The sequence below is a fragment of the Dipodomys merriami genome, unplaced genomic scaffold (assembly GCF_024711535.1).
Source record: "Dipodomys merriami isolate MVZ:Mamm:240054 unplaced genomic scaffold, mDipMer1.0.p SCAF_6, whole genome shotgun sequence".
Classification (NCBI taxonomy): domain Eukaryota; kingdom Metazoa; phylum Chordata; class Mammalia; order Rodentia; family Heteromyidae; genus Dipodomys; species Dipodomys merriami.
The window spans coordinates 68,958,525-68,981,478 of NW_027206179.1; the positions used below are offsets into that span (position 1 = coordinate 68,958,525).

At 41.7% G+C, this 22,954-nt stretch overlaps 1 protein-coding gene across 2 annotated transcripts in view; it reads left to right on the forward strand.

Moving 5' to 3' along the window:
• The window catches only part of Mipep (mitochondrial intermediate peptidase), a 111,928-nt gene that overhangs the window by 55,128 nt on the left and 33,846 nt on the right, over positions 1–22,954 (forward strand). For both annotated transcript variants that reach the window (XM_070003107.1, XM_070003108.1), the window contains 2 exons: positions 5,111–5,185; positions 7,693–7,812. In XM_070003107.1, coding sequence (XP_069859208.1) covers positions 5,111–5,185; positions 7,693–7,812 — 195 coding nt within the window. The remainder of the gene's footprint in view (positions 1–5,110; positions 5,186–7,692; positions 7,813–22,954) is intronic.

Below are 22,954 nucleotides of genomic sequence, written 5' to 3' on the forward strand. Positions count from 1 at the left end.
TCTTCCTCTGGTGGAATAGAGTGTGTGTCTGGTACCATAAACAGATTCACATCAGCTGCACCTTGTCATGGTTCTTCATCTTCTGACACAGCTTTAGGAGACTGCCTCAGATGCCATGGACAAGAAATCCTCCTAATGCCCTGTGTTATGGCTCTTCTGCTGCCACTGAAAGTGGAGGTGGTTGTTCTTCACGTGTTGCCGGCAGAGGCACATCAAGAGATACATCGACTGCGCCCTGTGCTCTTTATCTTCTGACACCGACGTAGTGATGTCTTCATAATATGCTGTGGGCAGATGCACAGCAAGATGCAGAACTATGCTTTCATGTTATGGCTGTTCAGATGATGACTCTTGTGAGGCTGGGTCTGTCTCAGCTGCTGTGACAAGACCACATGGGCACATGGCAGTGGTTCATTTATCTCAGATGAAATGAACACAGCCATCTTGTCATTCAAGGTAGCTAAAGCACAGACTGATTCTTCAGCTGCTGCTGTAGCCTGACATAGTTTTGTCTTCAGTGGGGTGAGCTCAGTCCACTGGGGGTCCAACACAGTTAGCAACTGGGATTGGCATGGAGGAGTCTGAGCAGTGTCTGGATACTTTCTGACCTGGTCTGGGCTGCCAGGAGTGACCTACTGGTCTCTCCATATAAAGGACCAGAATCATCATCTGGGTCTGATTTGGGGTTAGGGTCATGTCTGGGTTGATTCAGTGTCTGCAGGTGTTGACCAGGTGCTCTTTGCAGGATCTCCTAGAGTCTGAACTAGTAAAAATCAAAGCAGCAGCAAGAAAATGTGATCGTCACTTTGCTGTCTCTGGACGTTTTCCAGTTAGGGTGGCTTTGGAATGTGGCTGCCTGCATATCTGGGTATCAAGTTCTCTCTCTCTTTTTTTTTTGTATGTGTCAAGAATGAGTTCACTTACTGGGGTCCTCTTACATAAGCCCCTCCTTTGATAGGAACCCCACAAAGTACCCCTGAACTTCTGACTGCTCCTCATAAGACATTCACTGTTTGCACAACACATTTTATATCCATATATTTGTGTGGCGGTAGGGTTTATATTCAGGATCTCATGCTTGCTGAGTACCTGAGCCACCCCATCCCCCCATCCCTCAGTTTTGAGAAACTTCTTTTTTCGATTATCCTTGTCTTACCTACTCTTTTTCTCTTCATTCTTTTGTGCTGTTGAAAACCTAATAAAGTACAGGACTAAAATTCACTTCACTGACTTTGCTCTGGAATGTTCCCTTTCCTGTATAGGTTTGAATCCTGAGGATATTGGCCTCTAAATAAACAGGAAGGAGAGTGTTGTATTTGGCTTTCTGGGCTAAAACTGGCATTTCTGGGTATTGTCTACAGAAAAGCGAGCTGAGCCTCTGGCAAGGCCTGTCAGTGGCTGGAGTTGGGACAGCTGGTCTGCCTGTCCTCCCCACTCTCTCCTGCTCTCCCCACCACAGGCTCCTTACTGCAGCAAGTGCCTCTCTGTGGATCCTTCTACTTCTGTCCAGGATACCATCCACCTCTGATCGTATCTCATCTTGTTAACCACCTCCACCCCCTGTTTCCTCTCTGAGCTCAGGGAGAGCCCATCAGAGGGGACCTTGTTGGGGCCCTTCCCACCCATGTTTCTAACTAAGCTGTCCTTTCTCCTGTAATTTGTGTAGCCTCCCCTCCCTGCTTCTCAGTTATCCCTGTCCCCCTTTTTCTCCTGGTCGCTTCTGCATCTTGAGGTTTTGCCCCTCTGTGGTCCTTCCTCTTCAGCGTTTCCCTTTAAATCACCTTTGCATTTCTTAACCACAGAGAAACATTTCTCCCTCACCACCTTCCCACTGCTCCTTCCTAGCCACTGCCAGGCCCCAGCAGATGGAGGCAGAGCAGAGCACAGTCCCCCAGTTCCCCCTGGGTTGGTGGGAACCTTGCTCCTCCATCCTCATCGGAGACCTTTGCTGAGGATGCTGAAAATGGGCTAATGAACAAAGCCAGGGGGGCTTTTCTTTATATGCGGTGACATTTGTATTTCAAACTCCCCAGCTGCTTCACAAGAGGTGGGGCCTGACTAATGGGGGGTGGGGGGGAGAGTAGGGCCTGGTGGTTGAGTCTGCTGTCCTTGTCAGGCACAACCTTTCCTCTCTCCTCTCTCCTCCTTCCTGGCTTCTGCTCTCCCCACCCTGGGCCCATAGCAACCTGCTGGTTTATGCCCGCTGCACCCGCCGTTCCTCCTGCCTGAGTTCATCTCCCTCCATTTCCCTTCTTACCTAGGTAACTCTTGTTCCTGTTCACGGTTTGTCTACCTTGTTTCCCCAGTAAACCTTCATGGTCCTGGTATTGCCCTGCAGTGCCTCGCTTCCTGGCACTCGTGATAGGCAGGATTCAAGTTGGTGCTCACATGGAGAAATGCTTGGGTACCCAGCTGACTGTGCCACCACTTTGTCCCTGGTGCCTAGTATAGGGAGGCTTCACAGAAGGCTTCATGTTTGTTGAAGGAAAAAAATGTTATTCATGTTTTGTGTTGTAAAAGTAAGATTGTTAAAACTTTACGAAGTATGAAATATCGTTAAATATCTTGTCAACATAGGTTAAAATTTTAACAGAAGTTAAAATACGAAGGTTGAAATAAGCCTGAACATTTTGCTGCAGTGTGTTAGCAAATGCAACTTCATCAAACTTATAAGAAAAAATTCTGAGGTGGATGTTAGTGGCTCACACCTGTAATCCTAGCTACTCAGAAGGCTAAGATATGAGGATCATGGTTTGAAGCCTATATATGCAGTAAAGTCTGTGAGACTCTTACCTCCAACTAACCATCAAAAAAATTCAGAAGTGGGCTGGGAAGGTAGCTCAGTGGTGGAGTGCTTGCCTTGCATGCATGAAGCCAGGGGTTCAATTCCTCAATACCACATAATCATGAAAAGCCAGAAGTGGTGTAGTGGCTCAAGTGGTAGAGCACTACCCTTGAGCTGAAGAGTTGAGGGACAGTGCCCAGGCCGAGTTCAGGCCCCAGGATCAAAAAAAAAAAAAATCCAGAAGTGGAGCTTGGCTCAAGTAAGTGGTAGAGTGCCAGCCTTGAGCCAAAAAGCTAGGGATGGTGTCCAGACCCTGAGTTCAAGCCTTAGTACCAATATAATTTTTTTTACATTTCCATTTGAGGACACTTTTCTTTCTATCATATAGATAAATGCTTTTCTGTAGAAAGCTCCAGGCCCATGCCCTGTACAACATGTATCAGTCTGTATCAAAGCTAAAATCACCTTTTCTCCTGGGTGTCCGCCCTACCTGTTCTTCCTTTTCTCACTTTTTCTCTCCTCCCCTCCCTTGTTCTTTTCTTCCTTCCATTTTATTTTGTTTATCTATTTTAAGATGAGATCTTGCTATATAGTACAAGCTAGCCTGGAACTCAACAGCTTCTTGCTTCAGCTTCCCAAGTGCTGGTATTACAGGCATGTATCATCACACCCAGCCCTAGTTTGCTTTCTTATAGGCAAACTGTGAAGAGAAAAGAATAGGCTGCAGATCTTTGTCTGAGTCATCATCAAATCCTGGTGTACTGTAGTCCTTCACTTAAGAAGTGAGTCAGAGCTGGGCAGGATAATGGCACACTCCTGTAATGCTAGCTACTCAGGAGGCTAAGGTCTGAGGATCATGGCTAGAAGCCAGTCCCAGCAGGTAAGTCTATGAGACTCTTATTTCCATGTAACCAAAAAGCTGAAACTGGAACTGGCATGGCTCAAGTGGCAGTGCACTAGCCTCTTGAGGGAAAAGGTTGAGCAAAAGCAAGAGGCCCTGGGTTCAAGCTCCAATACCAGTGTGCACACACACATAGACACAAGCGCCCCCCCACCCCCAACTCATTTACAACAATTCTTGTGTTTTTTCAAGAATCTTCAGCAAATTCTCACAGAGGTCCAGAAGCCCTGTTCTGGGCCCCAGGGATGTACAAATAATGACTGCTAGAATGTGAGCCCATATTCTTAACCATGGGCCATAATATATACAAGTTGATGATCCAGTCATTACCAGTGTCTCTTGTAAATGTGTTTCTCTTTAAGGCCTTTTAGAGTAACTTAGATTGTAAGTAGAGTTGTAAATATCAATAGTAATGATCCTTAAAGATCAAGCACAGTGGGGTGGGAAGGTGGCTCAGTGGTAGAGTGCTTGCCTTACATGCATGAGGCCCTGGGTTCAATTCCTCAGCTCCACCTAACTGAAAAGGCCAGAAGTGGCTCTGTGGCTCAAGTGGTTGAGCACTAGCCTTGAGCTAAAGAGCTCAGGGACAGAGGCCAGGCCCAGAGTTCAAGCCCCACAACTGACCAAACAAAAAAAAAATCAAGCAAAGTATCTTCACCTCCATTATTAGGTTATTTCCATGAGGGTGTGTATATTGTAGGATTTGGCCTAATTATTAGTCAAATAGCGAAAGCCTTACATCAGCAGAGACGTTGAGTCATGTCCAGCCAAGCGCTATAGCTCTTTCAGGTTGGAAAATTAAGATCCCACAGTTTGTTAGCATGCCAACAGTCAGGTCATCAAGTCAGTTCTTTTTGTTTTGTTTTGTTTTTAAAGCAAGTTTTATGGAATATTTAAAAGAAATAAAAACATTCAGGCAGCCTGGAATTTAAATTACACAGGGAGCACATAACTTCATTCCAACTGAGCTTTAAAATCCACCTGGATTACCCTTCAGTTCTTGACATTTTAATCTCTTAGTCTTATCATCCCTTATTGTGGGTTTATAAGTTAAGAGCGCACTTGATCCAACATTCCCTGGAACAAAGGGACAGGCAAAGTGTCTGCTTTGGGGTTTTAAATAAAGGTTAAAGATCAGTGCCAGCCCCTTGTGTCCTGAAAGCCTGATTTTTTCCCCCTCTCATCTGCATATTCTGCCTGGATAGTTAGCACCTGTTAAAACTAAATGCAGTTAAAACTAAATCCATGTTGTCTTGTTAAGTGAAATATTTGAAAGTAATTATTATTTGTAAAGTCTAAGCAGATTTTGTTACTCATTTTCTCCATGTGATGTTATTTTTAAATCTCCTGATTCACAGTGTACTAGTGCCTGGCTTACCAGCAGGCTTAGCTTACTCACATCTGTGTCCTTATGTTTTATGAAGCCACTGCCAAAGCACATGGTGTCCCGTCTCTGTGAGTCCAAGAAGGTGTGTGCTGCTGCAGAAATGCAACTTCAGGTATGTGCTCTCCTCCAGGCTTGGGTTTCCTTCATCATCCCACCTAAAGCCTTGCCAAGGCTGCTCATTTGTGACTGTAATTGTGCTGCTGAAACATCTTGCATCTGACTTCAAAGAACATAGCAAAAATCAGGTACCTGTGGCCCATTCCTTAATCCTAGCTGCTCAGGGGGCTGAGATAAGAGGATGACAGTTTGAAACCAGTCTGGTCAGACAAATCCAAGAGCCCCCAGATGTGGGGGCTCAGATGGTGGAAAATCCACTGTATGGACAAAACCATAATTTATAATTGATTTGTAAATTGATCAATTCAATAGAATAGCCTTTAAAATGAGCATTACTTGCCAAAGATCTTGGGGGTTTTTTTGGGTTTTTTGTTTTTTGTTTTGGTTGTTTGTGGGTCTTGAACTCTGGGCTTGGGCGCTGACCCTGCACTCTTCAGCTCAAGGTAAGTGCTCTACCACTTGAGCCACAGCGCCACTTCTGGTTTTCTGATAGTTAATTGGAGATAAGAGTCTCACAGACTTTTCTGCTCTGGCTGGCTTTGAACTGTGGTCCTCAGATCTCAGCCTCCTTTAGTAACTAGGATTATAGGCGTGAGCCAATGGTGCCAAAGATATTTTTTACTTTTTTTGGTTCCTTGAGAATTCAGTGTCTCAATATATGACCTGGGCTGGCCTTGAATTCAGGTCTTTCCTGTCTGTCTCCTGAGGGCTAGGATTACAGCTATCATACTCAGTGCAAAGGTCCTGTTTTACTGTTATTAGTAGTAGAACGACCTCCTTGTAGGAGTTTATGTTGAGACTTTCTCTTTGACGTTGTTCTACTGATTTCCTTTTAAAATGAGAAGACTTTTTTTCCCTCTTACCCTCTTAAATGAGTAAGCCAAAGAGTGCAGGTCTTATGCCAGGATAGGGCTTGTGTCCTGCCATCCCACTGGGGCTATACTGTGGAGATTAACAAGGCTGGAAAGGAAGTGGGTTGCCTCAGCTTTCCTAAGAGGTAGAAAGGCATTTTAGGAATTGTGACGTGGCATTTTACCATGCATTGTTTTAAAAACTGGCTCTGTATTGGTCTTAGAAATGCATAACCCACTGGATGGGAAACTATATTGGTGGCTTGAGAATTGTTTGACTTATCAGCAGATAAACAAATTATATGCACATTACTTTTCTTTCTCCTTGTATTAAAAGAAATCATGCTGGTTTTTTTTTTTTATCATTTTTAAAATTGAAGCTCTTTAATTCTGACTTGTTGCTAGATTGTATAGTTCAGATTGGAATGATGAGTTCCAATTCCTAATACTTTACAGTGGTAGAGTATAGGTAAAATGCAGATGAGCAACTTCAGCTTTTCCATTTATCTTTAGGCATTGTTACTCATTATACAACATAGAATTGGAAGAAATATGTATTTAGCTACATATTTAGATTACCACTTAGAAGAACACACTATTTATGTTTAGGGACATGTCTGTCTTTTTCGAGGAAAAGTTTAAACTTGGCTCTCTAATTTAGAGCCATAATTTTATATCTATGTGAAGCCAGAAGCTATAGTTCATTTAAATTTTTTCTTTTATCCAAACTAATCCTTAGTCTTTCAAGTCAACAGCTGCACATTCTCTGCAAATTCCATTTCCGAAGTAGAAAGATACATATCAGGGCATAATTGCACGTCCTTTTTTTTTTTTTTTTTTTTTTCCAATTTTTGCTTTAAATAAGGCATGTTGTTTGTTCTGTCAGGTAAATTCCACCCTGTATCAGTAATACAATTCAAATTTTGAGGAGAAAAAAAGCGTATTATCTTTCCTCAAGGTATCCTGTGCAAAACTTAGTTCTCAGTACTGTGTAGGCCGCAGATTCATGTTCAAACTTTCTTTGACCCTTTATTCTCCTGTTAGGTTTCATTGGCCTCTCGTTTGTCTAGAGGTAGCTGGTCCTTCCCTGCAGGTCCCTCACCCCATATGGCAGCTGTTTCCTTTGTAGTTGGAGACACAGGTTTGGGGGTCCATGCTTCCAACTTTCCAACAGCCACCTGGAATTCTTGGTAACATCTGTACTTACCAGATGCTATACTGCTGTTCCTTTCTCCCTTTCCCAAACACTAGGTAGGTTCTTTCATGCATTCTAACCATCTCACATCTCTCAGGATTCTAGGAAGAAACCAAAAACTATATGTTTATCCAGAGGATTTCAACTTAGAACTTTCTCTCTTTTTTTTTTTATATATTTCTGACTATTTAATTTTGGCAAAAATTCTAGTTTTGGGGTCACAAACTTAACTTGCTATATTATACATAAAGAGAACCTTATTATAAGATTCAATATCTTGGTATTGATCTTCAGTATCTTGGTATTATGTAAATATATCAGATACATTTATATTTGTGAGTGTTTTCAGCTGTCATTTGTAATTGTCATTCTGGTATGCCTAGTACATCTTTGGTGGACCAGTGTTACCTATAAGAATGGACTACTAATGCTAAATAGATGTTTTCATCTGTGTAGGTCTTCTATGCCACGCTGGATCAAATCTACCATGGCAGGCACCCCCTGAGGAAGTCAACCACAGACATTCTTAAAGACACACAGGAGCGATTTTACGGCCTCCCCTACGTTCCCCACACTGTAAGTCTCACATTCAGTCCTGTGGGGTGCCATTGAACAGCTCCGCTAGTGTTTCTGCAGGCTAGAATCACCTTCCATGTGGAAGATTTGCAATTCATCCACATTACTTGGCTCATTTAATGTACCAGCCTTCCTTCCACAGTTTCTTTCATGATTCCTAGGAAAGTGGGTGTTCAGAAGGTCATTGGATGGATGGGCACTGGTGGCTCACATCTATAATCTTAGCTACTCAGGTGGCTGAAATCTGAGGCTTATGGTTTGAAGTCAGCCAGGGTAGATATATCTAAGAGAACTTTATCTCCAGTTAACCAGCAAAAATCCAGAAGTAGAGATGTGGCTCAGGTACTGGACCACCAGCCAAGTGATAGCATGAGGCCCTGAGTTCAAGTTCCAGTATGGGCACAAAAGACACAACAACATAAAGGCAATTGGAGTTAGTATTTTTTAAGGTGGGGGGAGCAGGTGGGAGGGTGGAGGAGGACACTGGGATTTGAACTCAGAACTTCAGCATTCTGTCACCAATTTGGCCCAGCATGAGCCAGTTGAAAGGAACAGACATTGGTAAGGCTGAGAGTCTCCAGCCTCTTCCCCTCTGCATGGAGTGCAGGTTGGCACAGCTGCTGGGGAAGGCAGTCTGCCATTATCTGCCGACCCTCTCTCTCATCCTAATGGGTGTTGGCGGAGTACAAGAGGTGAACACCTGCTGCTGGTTGGACTTGTTTCTGAAGAGGTTGGTGCTGTCTATGTTTTGCGGGGGAAGGGTGTCTCCTGCTTAGCTCTACTTGGGCAGCCATGTTCTCTGCATAAATCTTTTTTAAAATTTTATTTTATTATAAAGATGCTATATGGAGTTACATGAGTAAGGTAATGAGTACATTTCTTGATGAGCATTATTACTCCCTTCTTCGGTGTTCTCCCACTATCCCTTTCCTCCTCCGCATAAATTGGTCAGGGTGACACTTTCTGTCCTTTCCTGACCCCAGACTGAAAACAGTAATGCACACAGATGAGAGTTTGAGCACGTAAGCCTTTCCATGAAAATATCATAATAATATGTCTGTGGGAATTGTCTTCTCCCAGTTTCTAACTTAATGTTCACCATTGCGGTGGCTCAGAAGTTGCTCAGGATGAAAGGGAAAGAGTTATTTCAGAAAAGCAGTGACTGAAAATAGGTTGGTATTTAGACATTGTGCTTGTCCGAACAAACACCAGCAAGAAAAAAAAGCAGAAGAGAGATTTCTTGTGAGTAGTATACACTCCTTTTAGGTTGTATCTCTGTATTCAACAGCTGTCCTGTTAGAGACATGGTGTTAGTACTGGTTCAAGAAAGCACCTCATTGTCCTGGTGTGCCTGAGATTGGGCGGTGGTCTCTATAAGCTGAACACTGCCTGCCCGCTTATCTTTCTGGGGCTGTGGGCCACCTAGGGAAGCAAGCAGATGCACCTGATGCTTTACCACTTCAACATGTGCCTTTCATTACCCAGGCTGCTGCTACAGACTGATTTCTACCAAATCTTAACACATAGCAATATATATTGGACATGTTTCACATTAGGTATCATCTTCTGTGTAGCATACCTTGTTGTTACATTAAAAAATAGCTTTGCTGGGCTGGGCATGTGGCTCAGTGGTTGAGTGCTCACCTAGCATGTATTAAGCCCTGGTTTTGATTCCTCAGTACCACATAAACAGAAAAGCCAGAAGTGGTACTATTGCTCAAGTGTTGCTCAAGTGGTAGAGTGCTAGCCTTGAGTAAAAAAGAAGCTCAGGGACAGTGCCAGGCCCTGAGTTCAAGCCCCAGGACTGGCCAAAAAAAAAATAGCTTTGCTGGATGCTGGGGCTCACACTTATAATGCTAGCTACTCTAGAGGCTGAGATCTGATGATCCTGTTCACAGCCAGCCCGGGCAGGGAAGTCCGAGACTCTTATTTCCAATTAGCCATCAGGGATACATGTGTATTGGCTGATGTGTCATTACATCTACTGCCCCCTCAAACATGCCATTTTAAGCAGAATATTTTTTGAATCCATCTAATTGCTCTGGGCTGTGAGCAGATGGACTGGAGTAGAAAGCCGAGAACATTTAAACATTCTGTTTTATAAGGCAGCCAGTACAGAGTATATTTGACAACCCCAATTGTTAATTTCCAGAGGGACCCTCCTTAGTCAAACCACGTATGATAAGAGGTGTCCTTTGTGTATGAAGTCAAAGCCTGCAGGCTTGTTCTCCCTGTCTGCAGTGACCATACCAGCTTGTTGTCAACATCAGTAAGCATCAGGGAACCTTGGCACCTCAGGGCATAGCATCCTGTGGTACTGGGATATTGAACAAAGGAAAAGGATGGCTGGTCAGAATAGGAGAGAGGGTGGAGGTTCAGGTAGATCAGACAGATCTGATGTTTGGTGCTCTGAATTTCCAGAGAGGGTACTCAAAGCAAAGGGAGAACACCACAACTGCTCCAATGAGGCCATCTCTTGGCCTTGGGGCAGCCATTTGTAAAGCCTGGAATCCAGCAGGTGTAGCTGCTTTGTGGGTGTAAAGATGAAGCCCAGAACACAGGTCAAGGCAAGAACTCAAAATGTGGGAGTTTCCTCCTAGAAAGAGAAGACAAGCTGTGGACTGGATATCACTTAGCAGGGCGAGTTTACACATTCGGACAAGGAGAACCTGGGAAACAGCACCAGGGGTCCACAGATGTCTATCAAAGGGCTCCCAGTGGCCCAGGCAGCGTGGGTGATCTCATCAAAATAATCATTGCTCAAAAATCAGAAAAAAATCCCTCCCCCACAGTGTAACCCCCGCTTTCACTATATTTGATGTCAGTATAACATGTGGAGGAGATGGGGACAAACAAGTCATTTAAGGATTCAGGTGGACCTGTCGCAACAATGAGAAGTACAAAATGTCATGTTAAAACCAGCTTTACAATGTCGGTGTGGGGGGGGAGGGGGGTATAATTGGGTGGGGGGAGGGGGGAGGCTGGGAAGGGAGGTGAAGGGTAAACAAAGGAGGAGGCTGCAATGCTTGGTAAGAAATGTATGCATTATCCTGCCCATGTAATTATAGCCCCTCTGTACAGTATGTTCTCAAATAAAATAAAATAAAATTTAAAAAAAAATCAGAAAAAAAAATGTTCTAAGTCCATTTGTTCTGAACCTAGAAGAAGTCATGTTCAGTGAAGTCACTCAGGCTCAGAGAGACAAACAGTGCATATTTTCTCTCATATGTAGAAGCTAGATCTAAAATGCATCTGGCATAATAACATATACAGAGCTCAGTGCATTTACACACAAACTGACTAAAGGAGGGTATACTTAGGAATACCAGAAAATGAAAACATGTTTTGGGGGTTAGGAAAAGGCAGGCACAGGAATGGGGGGAAGAAGGGTAAGCAAATTCAGTGATTGTGTTCACTGTGCATTATGTAAAAAATGAACTGTATCACTTGAGGGTAGCATGGGAAGGGGAAAGTGGAGGAAAACGAAAGAAGGGGTGACAGACAGTAACCAAGAAGCATTGCACTCAGAACCTGACTTACAGAATTGTTTCCCCTTTGTACAACTACTTAATAATTATAAAATGATAGTAAATAAATAAGTAATAACCTGTAGATAATGACAAGGAAAAGGGGAAAACAAAATTTAAGACATTTTCTTTTTCTTTTCTGCTTCGCAGCGATATTATACTCTGCTCTTTTCTATTATTTTAAGATCATGGTGGCTTGAAGCGTAGTTTATAGAACATGTGCTCTGAGTTCCCAAACAGCACATTCAGAGATGTACTCCTCCCCTAGCTTTTGTGTAATTCAAGGGCTTCCCATGTGGAAACTGCTCAATTCTGTAGGGCAGTTTTCTAAGCTACTGTTGCTGTGGCCATGGTTCTACATGCAAAGGAAAGAACCTGTCATCAGCCACTTGGGAGGTAGAGTACAACCACTGGAAAAGCCAGTTCTTTTTGAGGTCTGTGCATCCTGAATGTCCTTTCAGACTACACTCCTAACCACAAAGACAGGTGGGGTGGGAGAGGAACTCAGCATAGTGATTGGGGGCAGAGAAAGGCTGTGTAGAGTTGTATAATTGTTTTTAATTTAGCTTTTTGTTTCTTTCTTTCTTTTTATTGTGCCCATCCTGGGACTTGAACTCAGGGCCTGGGTGGTGACCCTGAGCTTTTTTGCTCAAGGCTAGTGCTCTACCTTGAGCCACAGCTCTAGTTCCAGCCCTTTGGTAATTAATTGGAGATGAGTCTCATGGACTTTTCTGCCTATGCTGGCTTCAAACCATGATCTTCATATCTCAGTCTCCTGAGTAGCTAGGATTACAGGCATGAACCACTGGCACTCAGCTTTGTGTTACTTTTTAATAGTCTAAGAAGAAAAAAGTACTCACCATAAGACAATGATATGGTTAAACACAAGTTGGATATTAAATTTTTAAGTTATCATCATCAGAGTTTATTTTTGAGGTAGAATCTTACTCTGTGACTGAGGGTTGAACTGCTGATCCTCCTGCCTCAGACTCTTGAATGTTGGAGTTGCAGGTATGCCCCACCATGCTTGTTATTAGTTTGTTTCCTATTCTATTTCTGGTCAGTTTTAAAGAGCTTTTTTTGGTGTGTGTGTATGTGTTTGTGTGTGTGTTTATACATATACATGGGAACCTTACTATACCTATATATAATATGTATTTAGAGAGAAAGAAATATATGAAAATAATGCATTTATTTATAGGTGTGCTATTTGGGAACTCAACACACATTCAAAAAAAATGTTCTATAAACCATGCTTCAAGCCACTCCAATGTAATATCAAAATAATAGAAAAGAGCAGAACATGATACTGTACATTCAAGCATATTAAAAATTTTGTAGTTTAATTCTAAATGCATAAGCCTTTTCATAGGCAATCTCACTGTGTACATATATGTGTGTATCTTTGTATGTGTATATATTTATGTATGTATGTAGTGCCAGAGATCCAACCTCAGGCCTCATACATGCTAGGCTAGATCTCTACCACTGAGCCTTATCTCCAGATCCCCCCTCCCCAATTTCATGTTTTTAGTTCAGTTATTAATATGAAATTGCATTACCTATTGATCTGATATAGAAATAAACATCTCATTTTTAAATCGTAAATTCTAGAATAATTGATGAAACTAGGAATGATTTGAAGTGAGGCTGATAAAGAGAAATTCAGATCACACAGGCAGTCTTTCAGCTTTTGCCGGATCTTGTTCCAATTCTGATTTTAGAAACATAGGCCTCTTTATTGTACAGAAGAATGCATAGTCTTTTGAATAACAGGACAAATGCCACAATAGTTAAAGGTCACTCTTCCCTTTCCAGAGAGCTCAGTTTAACTATTGGGTAAATATGCTTAGCCCTCCTCCATCACCTCCTCCCCCAAGTAGTTCTGTGCCCTGGAGTTCTATGCCCTCCTTTCCTGTTCCCCAGCTCTCCTATGAATGGAAAATCTCCTCCAGGAGGGCCTGGTGCCACCTGGGGTGAGCTAACTTGGAGTATTTGATGTTGCTAAGCAAATGCTAGATTAAAGAGAACAATCTTTATTTTTTTTAATCTTAAATAAAAAGACCATCTGGTGCCTATCTAGAAACACCTAAGTGGTTAATTGCATCTTGAATTCCTTTCCTCTCTGGCTGCATAAACAACAGAGAAAATATTTACCTTCTTCCTGTCATGCTAGATTTATTTATGACTTTGTAACTAAAACACAGAAGTGTTATAAATTGAAACTTTAATCTCACAATTGACTCACTTTCTAAAAATTTCTATGGTTTCCATTTATGGGACAGCTGCAACTCTACATTTCATCAATTTAAAACATGAGGAAAGTATGTGACTGCCCAGGTTTTTTTTTTTTAATACAGTCTTTTGAACCATGTCATCAGCTTTCATTTTATCTTTCTTTGCACTATTTTTTTTTTGCTCTGAAACTTGACATGGACTACATATAATTAGCTAAAAATTCAGAATATTAAAAGTCCTTTCCCAGCAATTTAGAAAGCTGAGATCTGAAGAGCACAATTTGAAGCCAACCTGGGCAGAAAAGTCTGTGAAACTCATTTCCAGTTAACCATCTAAAAGCCAGAAGTGGAAGTATGACTCAAGTAGTAAATACCTGCCTTGAGTGTAAAAACTAAGGGAGAGTACCCAGGTCCTGAGTTCAAGTCTTAGTACTGGCATTAAAAAAAAAAAAGCTCTTTCATTACCAGGTAATCATTGTATTTTAAAATGATGCCAGCATCTTTTAGATTCAGGCTGTTTACATTTCCAGAAACCTTTTCTTTGGAGATTGTCCTTAAGTTGGATCATATTCTCACCCATAAGAATGTGAGCAGGACACAAGGGCCTGTTACTAGTAGAGTGATGGATGTCAGAGGCTTCTTGTGTCACCAGCAGGATCTTCCTCAGGGCAACATTAGCATTCCAGGGAAGGTTCCAGTCGAGTGTCTTAATTTTGGGGGGGGGGTGTGGGGGTTGAGTATTCTTTTTTTTTTTTTTTTTAATAAAAGTGATGTATAGGAGGGTTACAGTTACATAAGTCAAATAATGAGTACATTTCTTTTTGGACAGTGTCATCCCTTCCCTCATTCTCTCCCAGTTTTTCTCTCACATCACCATCCACAAGTTGTATAGTTCATTTTCAACATAGTGTCAAATGAGTACCACTGCTGCATACATTATCCATTTCTGTGCCCCCTTTTTAGCCTTCCCAAGACAAATAAATGAACAAACAAGACAAAAAGAAAAGAAAACAAAACAGCACAAAGAAAAAAACCTCTTGTTTCCATTTCCTGAAGTTCATTTTAACAAAGAATACTTTGTATGATCATAGGTCCATAGACATTGAAGCTTTGTGTTCCTTTCCTAAGAATATCCTCTTATGGTCTCAAGAGTGTCTTAAATTTAGTTGATTTTGAGTGAGTAATATGTGCACATGATCAAGAACTTAAACAGTGTTAAAGGTGTACACTGTACAGTCTCTCCTAATCCTCCATCCTTTTCTAGAGAGCAACCTGCCTGAGTTGCCATTTGCTGGCAGACACCAATTTAGAGATGACATGAAGCCCGTGTCTCTCATTACCTTCCCCCCATGTTGCAATTTCTGCCTTCCTCTACACTGTTAGGGATGGTCCTCCCAGAGAGCACAGCCACACAATCACCAGCGAGGCCTTTTCTGAGTACAGATAGGATGCCCTCCCCTGTAGCCTTTCTGTGGTCCACAGCTCTCAAGCTAAATGCCAAAGACCTCCTTTTGTCTATTCTGCTTGCTCCATGCGCACTCCAGTCTCATCCTGCTGTCCCTTCTTGCTCTCTTTGCCTCTGTTTGAAATGTCACTTCTCCAGACCTGGCCATTCTATCCCTCAGCTCTGGGTTTCTCTGTCATATTGCTCCTTTGCAGTGGATGGAGATTTACAGAAAAGCAAGGCCCGTTTCTGATTTGCTTATTGGCTTTTCAGAGTCCCAGACAGTTAACTTGTCATGGGAAGTACCCAGTAAATACCTACTGGAATTTTTTCTAATAAATATTGATTGAAGTTTTTTTCCGTGTGTGTGTGTTCATGCGTGTGCATACACACAAATATGCGTATATCGGGGCTTCAATTTATAGTCTGGTTGCTGTTGCTTAGCTTTTTCCACTCAATCATTGATGTTCTACCACTTGAGTTGCAGCTCTGTTTCTGGCTTTCTAGTGGTTAATTGGAGTCTCACTGACTTTTCTGCCTGGGCTAGCTTCAAACCTCAATCATTAGGCCTCAGCCTCTTTAGTAACCAGGATTAAAGGTGTGAGGTACTGGATTGGGAAGTTGGCTCAGTGGTAGAGTGCTTGCTTCTCCATACATGAGGCCCTGGGTTCTATTCCTCAGCACCACATAAGTAGAAAAAGCCAAAGGTGGTGCTGTGGCTCACCTGGTAGGACTCTAGCCTTGAGCTGTAGAGCTGAGGGACAGAGCCCAGGCCCAGAGTTCAGCCTGCATGACCAAAACAAAACTAAACTAAACTAAAACAGTGTGAGCTACCAGTACCCAGATTCTAGCTTTTCATTCTAGCTTAACAGAAAGTACACAAATACTATGTCTAGTCATATGAATATTGGGAAATGTATTTTCCTGTCCAGCTACCATCCAGATAAAGGTCTAGCTTTCTAGAAGCTCAGGGACCTCTGCACGCCTCTCAGTCAATATACTTTCTTCATAAGGTTTTGGACTTCAAGTGTGCCCATATAGTATAGATAAGTGTTTTGTACTTATCTGCTTTCATAAAACATGCCTGTGAGATCTGTTCGTGTCTTGGCATATTTCATGGATAAAGCACTCCATTTCTAGTATACTGTTTTATTGGCTGTAATATGGAGAAACATTTGAACCACCTCCAGAATGGCTCTTTTGAATAATGGTCTTGTGAATTGTGAGAGAGTGTGAGCACAAGTGTGCACATGTACACACCATTTCTGCCCTTGAATTTAGGGCCTGAGTGCTGCCTCTGAGCTTTGTTGCTCAAGGCTAGCACTTCTGGTGTATTTAAGCACTTTTGTTTACTTTAGTGATTGGCAAATAGTATTTTCAGTGGTTTTCAGGACTGACTTTCCAACCATCAGTTCCCAACCAGTGGGTGTATAAACACTCTGGTGGTGACAGGGTATTAGATAATGGAAGACCCAGCAGTAAGTTGAAGGGGGAGAGGAAGCTCTGGGATCTAGTGGTCAAACTGAGTCATTGGTGATATCCAACCCATAGAGCTGTAGAAGGACCAAATTATGCTGAACCCAGCATGCACATAGTAAGTAAAGGTGTTGGGTCCATTATTGGTGCTAGTTAGTAAGTGCCATGGAACTGGAGTGAGGTTGGGAATCATAAATGTATGTGCAAAGAATTGCAGCAGTTGCCTGGATGATCGGTGGGAGCAGTAAGAACAGGTTCCTAGATAAACAGGAGTCTCCCTGGGGCTGTCAGCGTGCTCCTCAAGGACGTGGCTTGCCAGGTTACCAGAGGGCTCCACAATAACACCCAGCCAGCTCTCTTGTGTCAGATGGGTGTCTTCCTAATGGCCTTCCATGACATTTCTGGCTGTTCCTATGTTAAGAGAAGTTCACTCTGGCACCTTTGGCCCATTTCCTCTTTAGTGTATATATATTTAAGAATTAAAAGCGAAAGCGTCAGGTTAGCCCCTCTCTCTGTCTGTGTACATTAGCTTCAGATCCCTGACTTAGCCATGGTCCAATCATTCTTTTCACATGTGTATGTTTATCTGCATCTCAAGGAAGCTTTGAAATATCTGATGATTTATGTAGAGTGAAAAGTGAACTGAACTCTCTTAAGGATATTTGGGGGGAAAAACACAAAAAACTACGCACACTCTTTAAAGCCCAAATCAAACAGAATTTGAAGTGATTTATACAATTGCAGCGATAACTTTTTTCCCCCCACTTAAAGCCAAAGTATAGTCTAAACAACTTTTCATATTGCTAAGTCCTTTAAATGAAAGCACTGGATCTGTAAAGCAAATGAGAGCTTAATTCCATACTTGTGTTCCTTTGGAAAAGCAGCTTATCCTGTAAAAATCTTGAGCCAGTCCCAAGTGAAATTAAAATGCAAGTGGATGAAGAAAAACACAAAATTGAAAAACGGTAGATCCGTGTAAGGCTGAACTGGTTCATGTGAAATGACCAAATTCTGCTGCCAGCTGCTCTGTGTCGCTCGTAATGAGGTCGATCTATCTGTCACACACACACACACACACACACACACACACACACACACACACACACACACACACACACACACACACACACACACACACACACACACACACACACACACACACACACACACACACACACACACACACACACACACACACACACACACACACACACACACACACACACACACGGACGGGTATAGGCATCTCAGACTAGGATTTTGGCCCTGGTCCTAGGAATCCAAAGAAGCCAGAGCACCTCAATGTCATGGTTATTTTCTAGTAACTTCTTGTTTGAAATAGCTTAACTGTCCTAGGTTGTTAAAGTGATTGCCGTATTTTTTTCTGTCAGCATCCCTGAGGCTAGTGTCCTACCTATCCCCAGTGTATTGGCTAGTACAGCGTAGTAATCAGAGTCACTTTTAGCTTCTGTAGTGGTTCCTTTGAATAATTCTAAAATATACTATCTTTTTTCCCTCAAAATAGTATATCTCAGTATAATTAGCTAGAACTAACTTTTTTGGCAGTAGTGGGATTTGAACTCAAAGCCTTGCAGCCTTGCACTTGCTTACTAGGCACCATCCTCTAAAACTGACTTTAAATGTAACCTGTGACTTACAGATCCTTCTGTTCTGTTCAGATGTAACCAGATTTTGTGCACTATGAGGTTAGAAACACTAGGAGTAATTGGTAGAGACTCCCTCATCCCTGAAAGTCCTCATCCTGCCATAGGGTTAGAAAAACACAGATAGGTTCATTGCTGCTTGTGAAGACAGAGAAGGCTTTGCCCTGTTCATGCTCTACTCCCTCAAGGGTAAAATCATCACATATGAGATCATCCTTCTTAAGCTTTTCATCTTGCTCTTAAATTCAGTGGCTCACACCTGTAATCCTACTCAGGAGGCTGAGATTTGAAGATCACAGTTTGAATCTCCAGTTAACCAACAACAACAACAACAAAAAGTGGAGTTGTAGCTCAAGTGATTGAGCGCCAGTCTTAAACAAAGAGAGCAGTGGAGACCCTGGTTCAAGCACCAGTACTGTGGCTTCTCTAATTCGGTAGCACTGATTTTCTTCTCCATGTCTTTGAACTATTGACTCAATGGTTTTTAGACATTGTGGCTAAATCCACAGTAAGGATTACATTTTACATTCTGATCTGTTATACAAAGATACATGCATAAGCTTAAGTGTGCATGTGTGTACTTGTGAGTGAGAAGCTGAGCAAAAGTACCACACAGCAAAAATACTGTGTATAAGGTCCTGGGATATTTTTTCTCCTATTTATTTCTTTAGTGCTAGGCACAGTCTCCTATACTGATTGCACAAGCCTCAGGTAAACCTAGAATTTGAACAACTGCATGCTAGCCTCTCTGTCCCCAAGATTTCACTTCTTTCCAGGTTAGTCTTAAACCATTTTTTCAGATATAGAATTAAATTATTTAGAACATTAGAACCACATGACATAATTCCAGCACTGTATTTCCCTCAAGTGTGTGGTTTCATTTGACAGAAATCTTTTAGGGAAGAATATTAACAGTTGGTGGGAAGGGTGTGGGAACACACAGTGAGGAGCCCATTCTGTCCCTTTAGGGAGTTAGTACACAGTTCTGGAGGAATGGGTAGGCCTTCCAGGCTTGAAGTTGTCAAGTGGAATTGAAGCAAATACAGCTTATAGGGAAACAGGTTATGTGATTTCAGTGTGAAGGGTGGGCTGGAGCAGACAGAAGGCAGGAAGAAAAACATGTGAGCAACAGATTAAAACAGGTTGCTGGTGGTTTATGCCTGTAATTCAGGAGGCTGAGATCTGAGGATAGCTATTTGAAGCCAGCCTAGGAAATCTCATGAGTGTTATCTACAATTAACCACTAAAAATCCAGAAGTAGAGTTGTGGCTCAGATGGTAGAGTGCCAGCCTTGAGCAAACAGCTAAGGGATAACACCCAGGCCCTGAGTTCAAGCTTTAGAAACAGCGTGTGCATGCGTGCATGCACGCACGTGCGCGCGCGCGCACACACACACACACACACGTATAGTCTAAGAAAATATGGTGAATTTTGCTATATACTTCAAGTGCATAGATTTTTTTGACAGTATATTATTCTCTTATCTCAACAATACATTTACAAAAACATGATACAAAAACTGTATCTTATCCAGCATGGTAGTCACTTACTCCAGGAGTAAGTGGAAATAAGCCACCATGCCATGGGAGCAGAATCTCTCCATACAGTTTGTCTGTTCATACCTTATGCTTTATCTTCTGTGCTACAAGATTGCCTTGATTTTGCCCTCTTACTCTTCCCACTGATATGGTTTTAGTAGTTACATATATTTTCCTTCCAATAGATCTTATCTTTCTCTTACTGCCCTAAAGATTGTACAGTCTAGACCATAAGTGAGTAGAATCTAAACTTCAGCATTGATGGTAAGTGTGTAGGTAAGGGGAAAATTATGATGCATATTTTGGACTATGATCTTTAGAACTAGAAAGCTGCTTGATGTTAGTGGGGGATAACCAGAAGTCAGTGCTAGCCCATCTGTAAGGACACCTGAGAAAAGCCCATAGCTAACATTGTACTCAGCCATGAAAGACCACATTGTCCACCATTGCTGCTTCTGTTCCATATGATACTAGAGATGATAGCCAAAGCTACTAGCCAAGAAAAAGAAGTAAATACCCCACATATTTAGAAAGGAAGACATTTCTGTTTGCAGAGAGTACAGGGTTGTATATAGGAAATCCTAAGGAATCCACAGAAACAAAACAAAAAAATTAAAACTTAATTAGTTTTTTGTATTAAAAGATTCAGAATATAAGATCAAGATGCAAAAGAAAAGAATGATTTTTTATAATCTGGCCATATACAATTCAAAACTTGAATTAAGAAAACATTACTATATTCAATAGCATCATAAAGGGGTGGCTTTGTCCAAAAGAAAATGTATACTTTCCTGACTTACGTAACTGAAACCCTCTGTTTTTAGCACTTTCTTGTTTGAAATAGCTTAGCCTTTCTGTTGCTAAATAAAAATACTAAAAAAGTAAAATACCTATAAATAAATAAGAAAAAGAAGTCTAAGATTTGTATAGTGAAAACTACAAGTGTCATTAAAAGAAAATAAATAACATCCAAGTAAATAGAAAGATACTATACATTGAGGGATTAGAGAAAACTCACTATTTCATTAGAGATATTTGCCAAACTGACCTAAAGAGTCAAATACTGTCTCTATCAAAAGCTTAGCTTTTTTTTCCTTCCTCCTTCAGATATTGGCAATCTGATCATAAAACTTGGATATGGAAATTCAGGGGACCCTAGAAGGCTAACACTCCCAGCTTCAGCACTCATGACAGTGTTACTACTGTAACATTGATTAAGACTGTGCTGCTGAGATTGAGATTGAGATTCCAGAAATAAACCTAGAATTTGTCCATAGTCAGTGGACCATTGTGCCAAGACAACAACAACAAAAAATTGTTCCTTGAAAAAACAGTACTGGGTCAACTAGACAACCCAAGCTAAAGATCCATGGAAGACACAGGTATAAATAGTTATTACTGTGGTTAAGCAGTTTCTTAGATGTGACATCCACCAACAACCAAAGGAACAAGACAGTGTGGGTTCTTCTATATCTGAAATTTTGAACACAAAGGACTTTTTATCATGAAAGTAATATGATAGCACACACAATGAAAGAATATATGTCTGATGAGTGTTTAGTCTCCAGGATATATAAAGAACTCAACAACTCAAACAGTTTTAAGACAGCCCACTTTTTAAAGTAGGCAAAGGATTCAAATGGATTTTTCTTCAAGGAGAAATACAAACAGAAAGTGAACACCACATCCATCAAAAGATGTCCAGCACCACCAGTCAAGGAAATACCACAGTGAGATACCACATGAGATAACACTGTAACTAGGATAGACACAGACAACATGGATTGGCGTTGATGTAGAGAACTCAATAGAACTGAAAACATGCCTACTCCAAGGTCTATGCATGAGTGTACGTAGCCACATTAGCAAAAAGGGGAAAAGTACCTACCTATCTATAACTGCCTAAATATATGAACACATGTGGTATATCTTCTCTCTTCTATTTTTTTTTCTGGAAATACTAGGATTTGAACTCAAGTCTTTGACATGGTAGTCAATTACTCTCTCATTTTTTTGGGGGGGGGGGTCCAGTGGTGGGGCCTGAACTCTGGGCCTGGGCGCTGTCCCTCAGCTCTTCAGCTCAAGGCTAGAGCTCTACCACTTGAGCCACAGCGCCACTTCCGGCTTTTTTTCTTTTTGCTTATGTGGTGCTGGGGAATCAAACCCAGGGCCTCATGCATGCAAGGCAAGCGCTCTACCACTGAGCCACCTTCCCAGCCCACATGTGGTATATCTTAACAGTGGAATATTACTCAGTCAGAAAAAGGAAGTAACAATGATGTTAGAACATGAATAATCCTGGCAAACATTATGAATGGTGAGGAAAGCCATATATATGTGTTTTATGATCTATTCATATGAAAGGTCCAGAATAAGTCAGCAAAGACAGAAAATGGATGATGGGTGGTTGTCAGGGGTTAGGGAAAGCTGGAATACTGACTGCTAATGCATACAGATGGCTGAGGTTGCATGCACTTGTGAATATACTAAGGACCACTAAATTTAGAGAAGTATAAGGCCTGTGACTCTGATTTCCCTTAAAAGTCAGTATGAATGTAATGACTTGGAACAGGGAAGGGTAAGGATGGGTCAACCTCAGAGCCCTTGATTCATTCCCATGAAGTAGAAATTGGATTGTTGTAGAAGCTAGAGATCTGCTTACCTGAAAAGGTTATTGTGGTAGTGTTCTGTAACTTATATATTTAGATAGAAATTGAAGGTCATCTGCTCACCTCAGCCATGAGCTGTGTTTCACTTTCTGACCCTTTTGAGGATACACACGTGTGTGTGTGTGTGTGTGTGTGTGTGTGTGTGTGTGTGTGTGTGTGTGTGTGTATGTATATCAGTACTGGGGCTAGAACTCAGGGCCTCATGTTCTCCCTTAGCTTTTGTTTTTGTTTGTTTTTGTTTATTTTATTGTAAAGATGCTATACAGAGGGGTTACATTTACATGAGTAAAGTACATTTCTCATTGAACATTGTTACCCACTCCATTGTTGTTCTCCCACTGTCTCTTCCCTCCCCCCACCCCTCTCCCCCAATCCCCACCCCTGCCACAAAGTTGTAAAGTTCATTTCCAACGTAGTGTCTGGTGAGTGTCCTTGTTGCAATGGGTTATCTTTTCTACTTCTTTTAGCATTTTGTTATTTCCCTTTCCTTCCCCCAATCAGATAAATGCATATACAAGATGGAGGGTACCAGAATCAAAGACAGAAATTGCCAGAGATAAACCAATGGAAAAAGAAAAATGAAATAA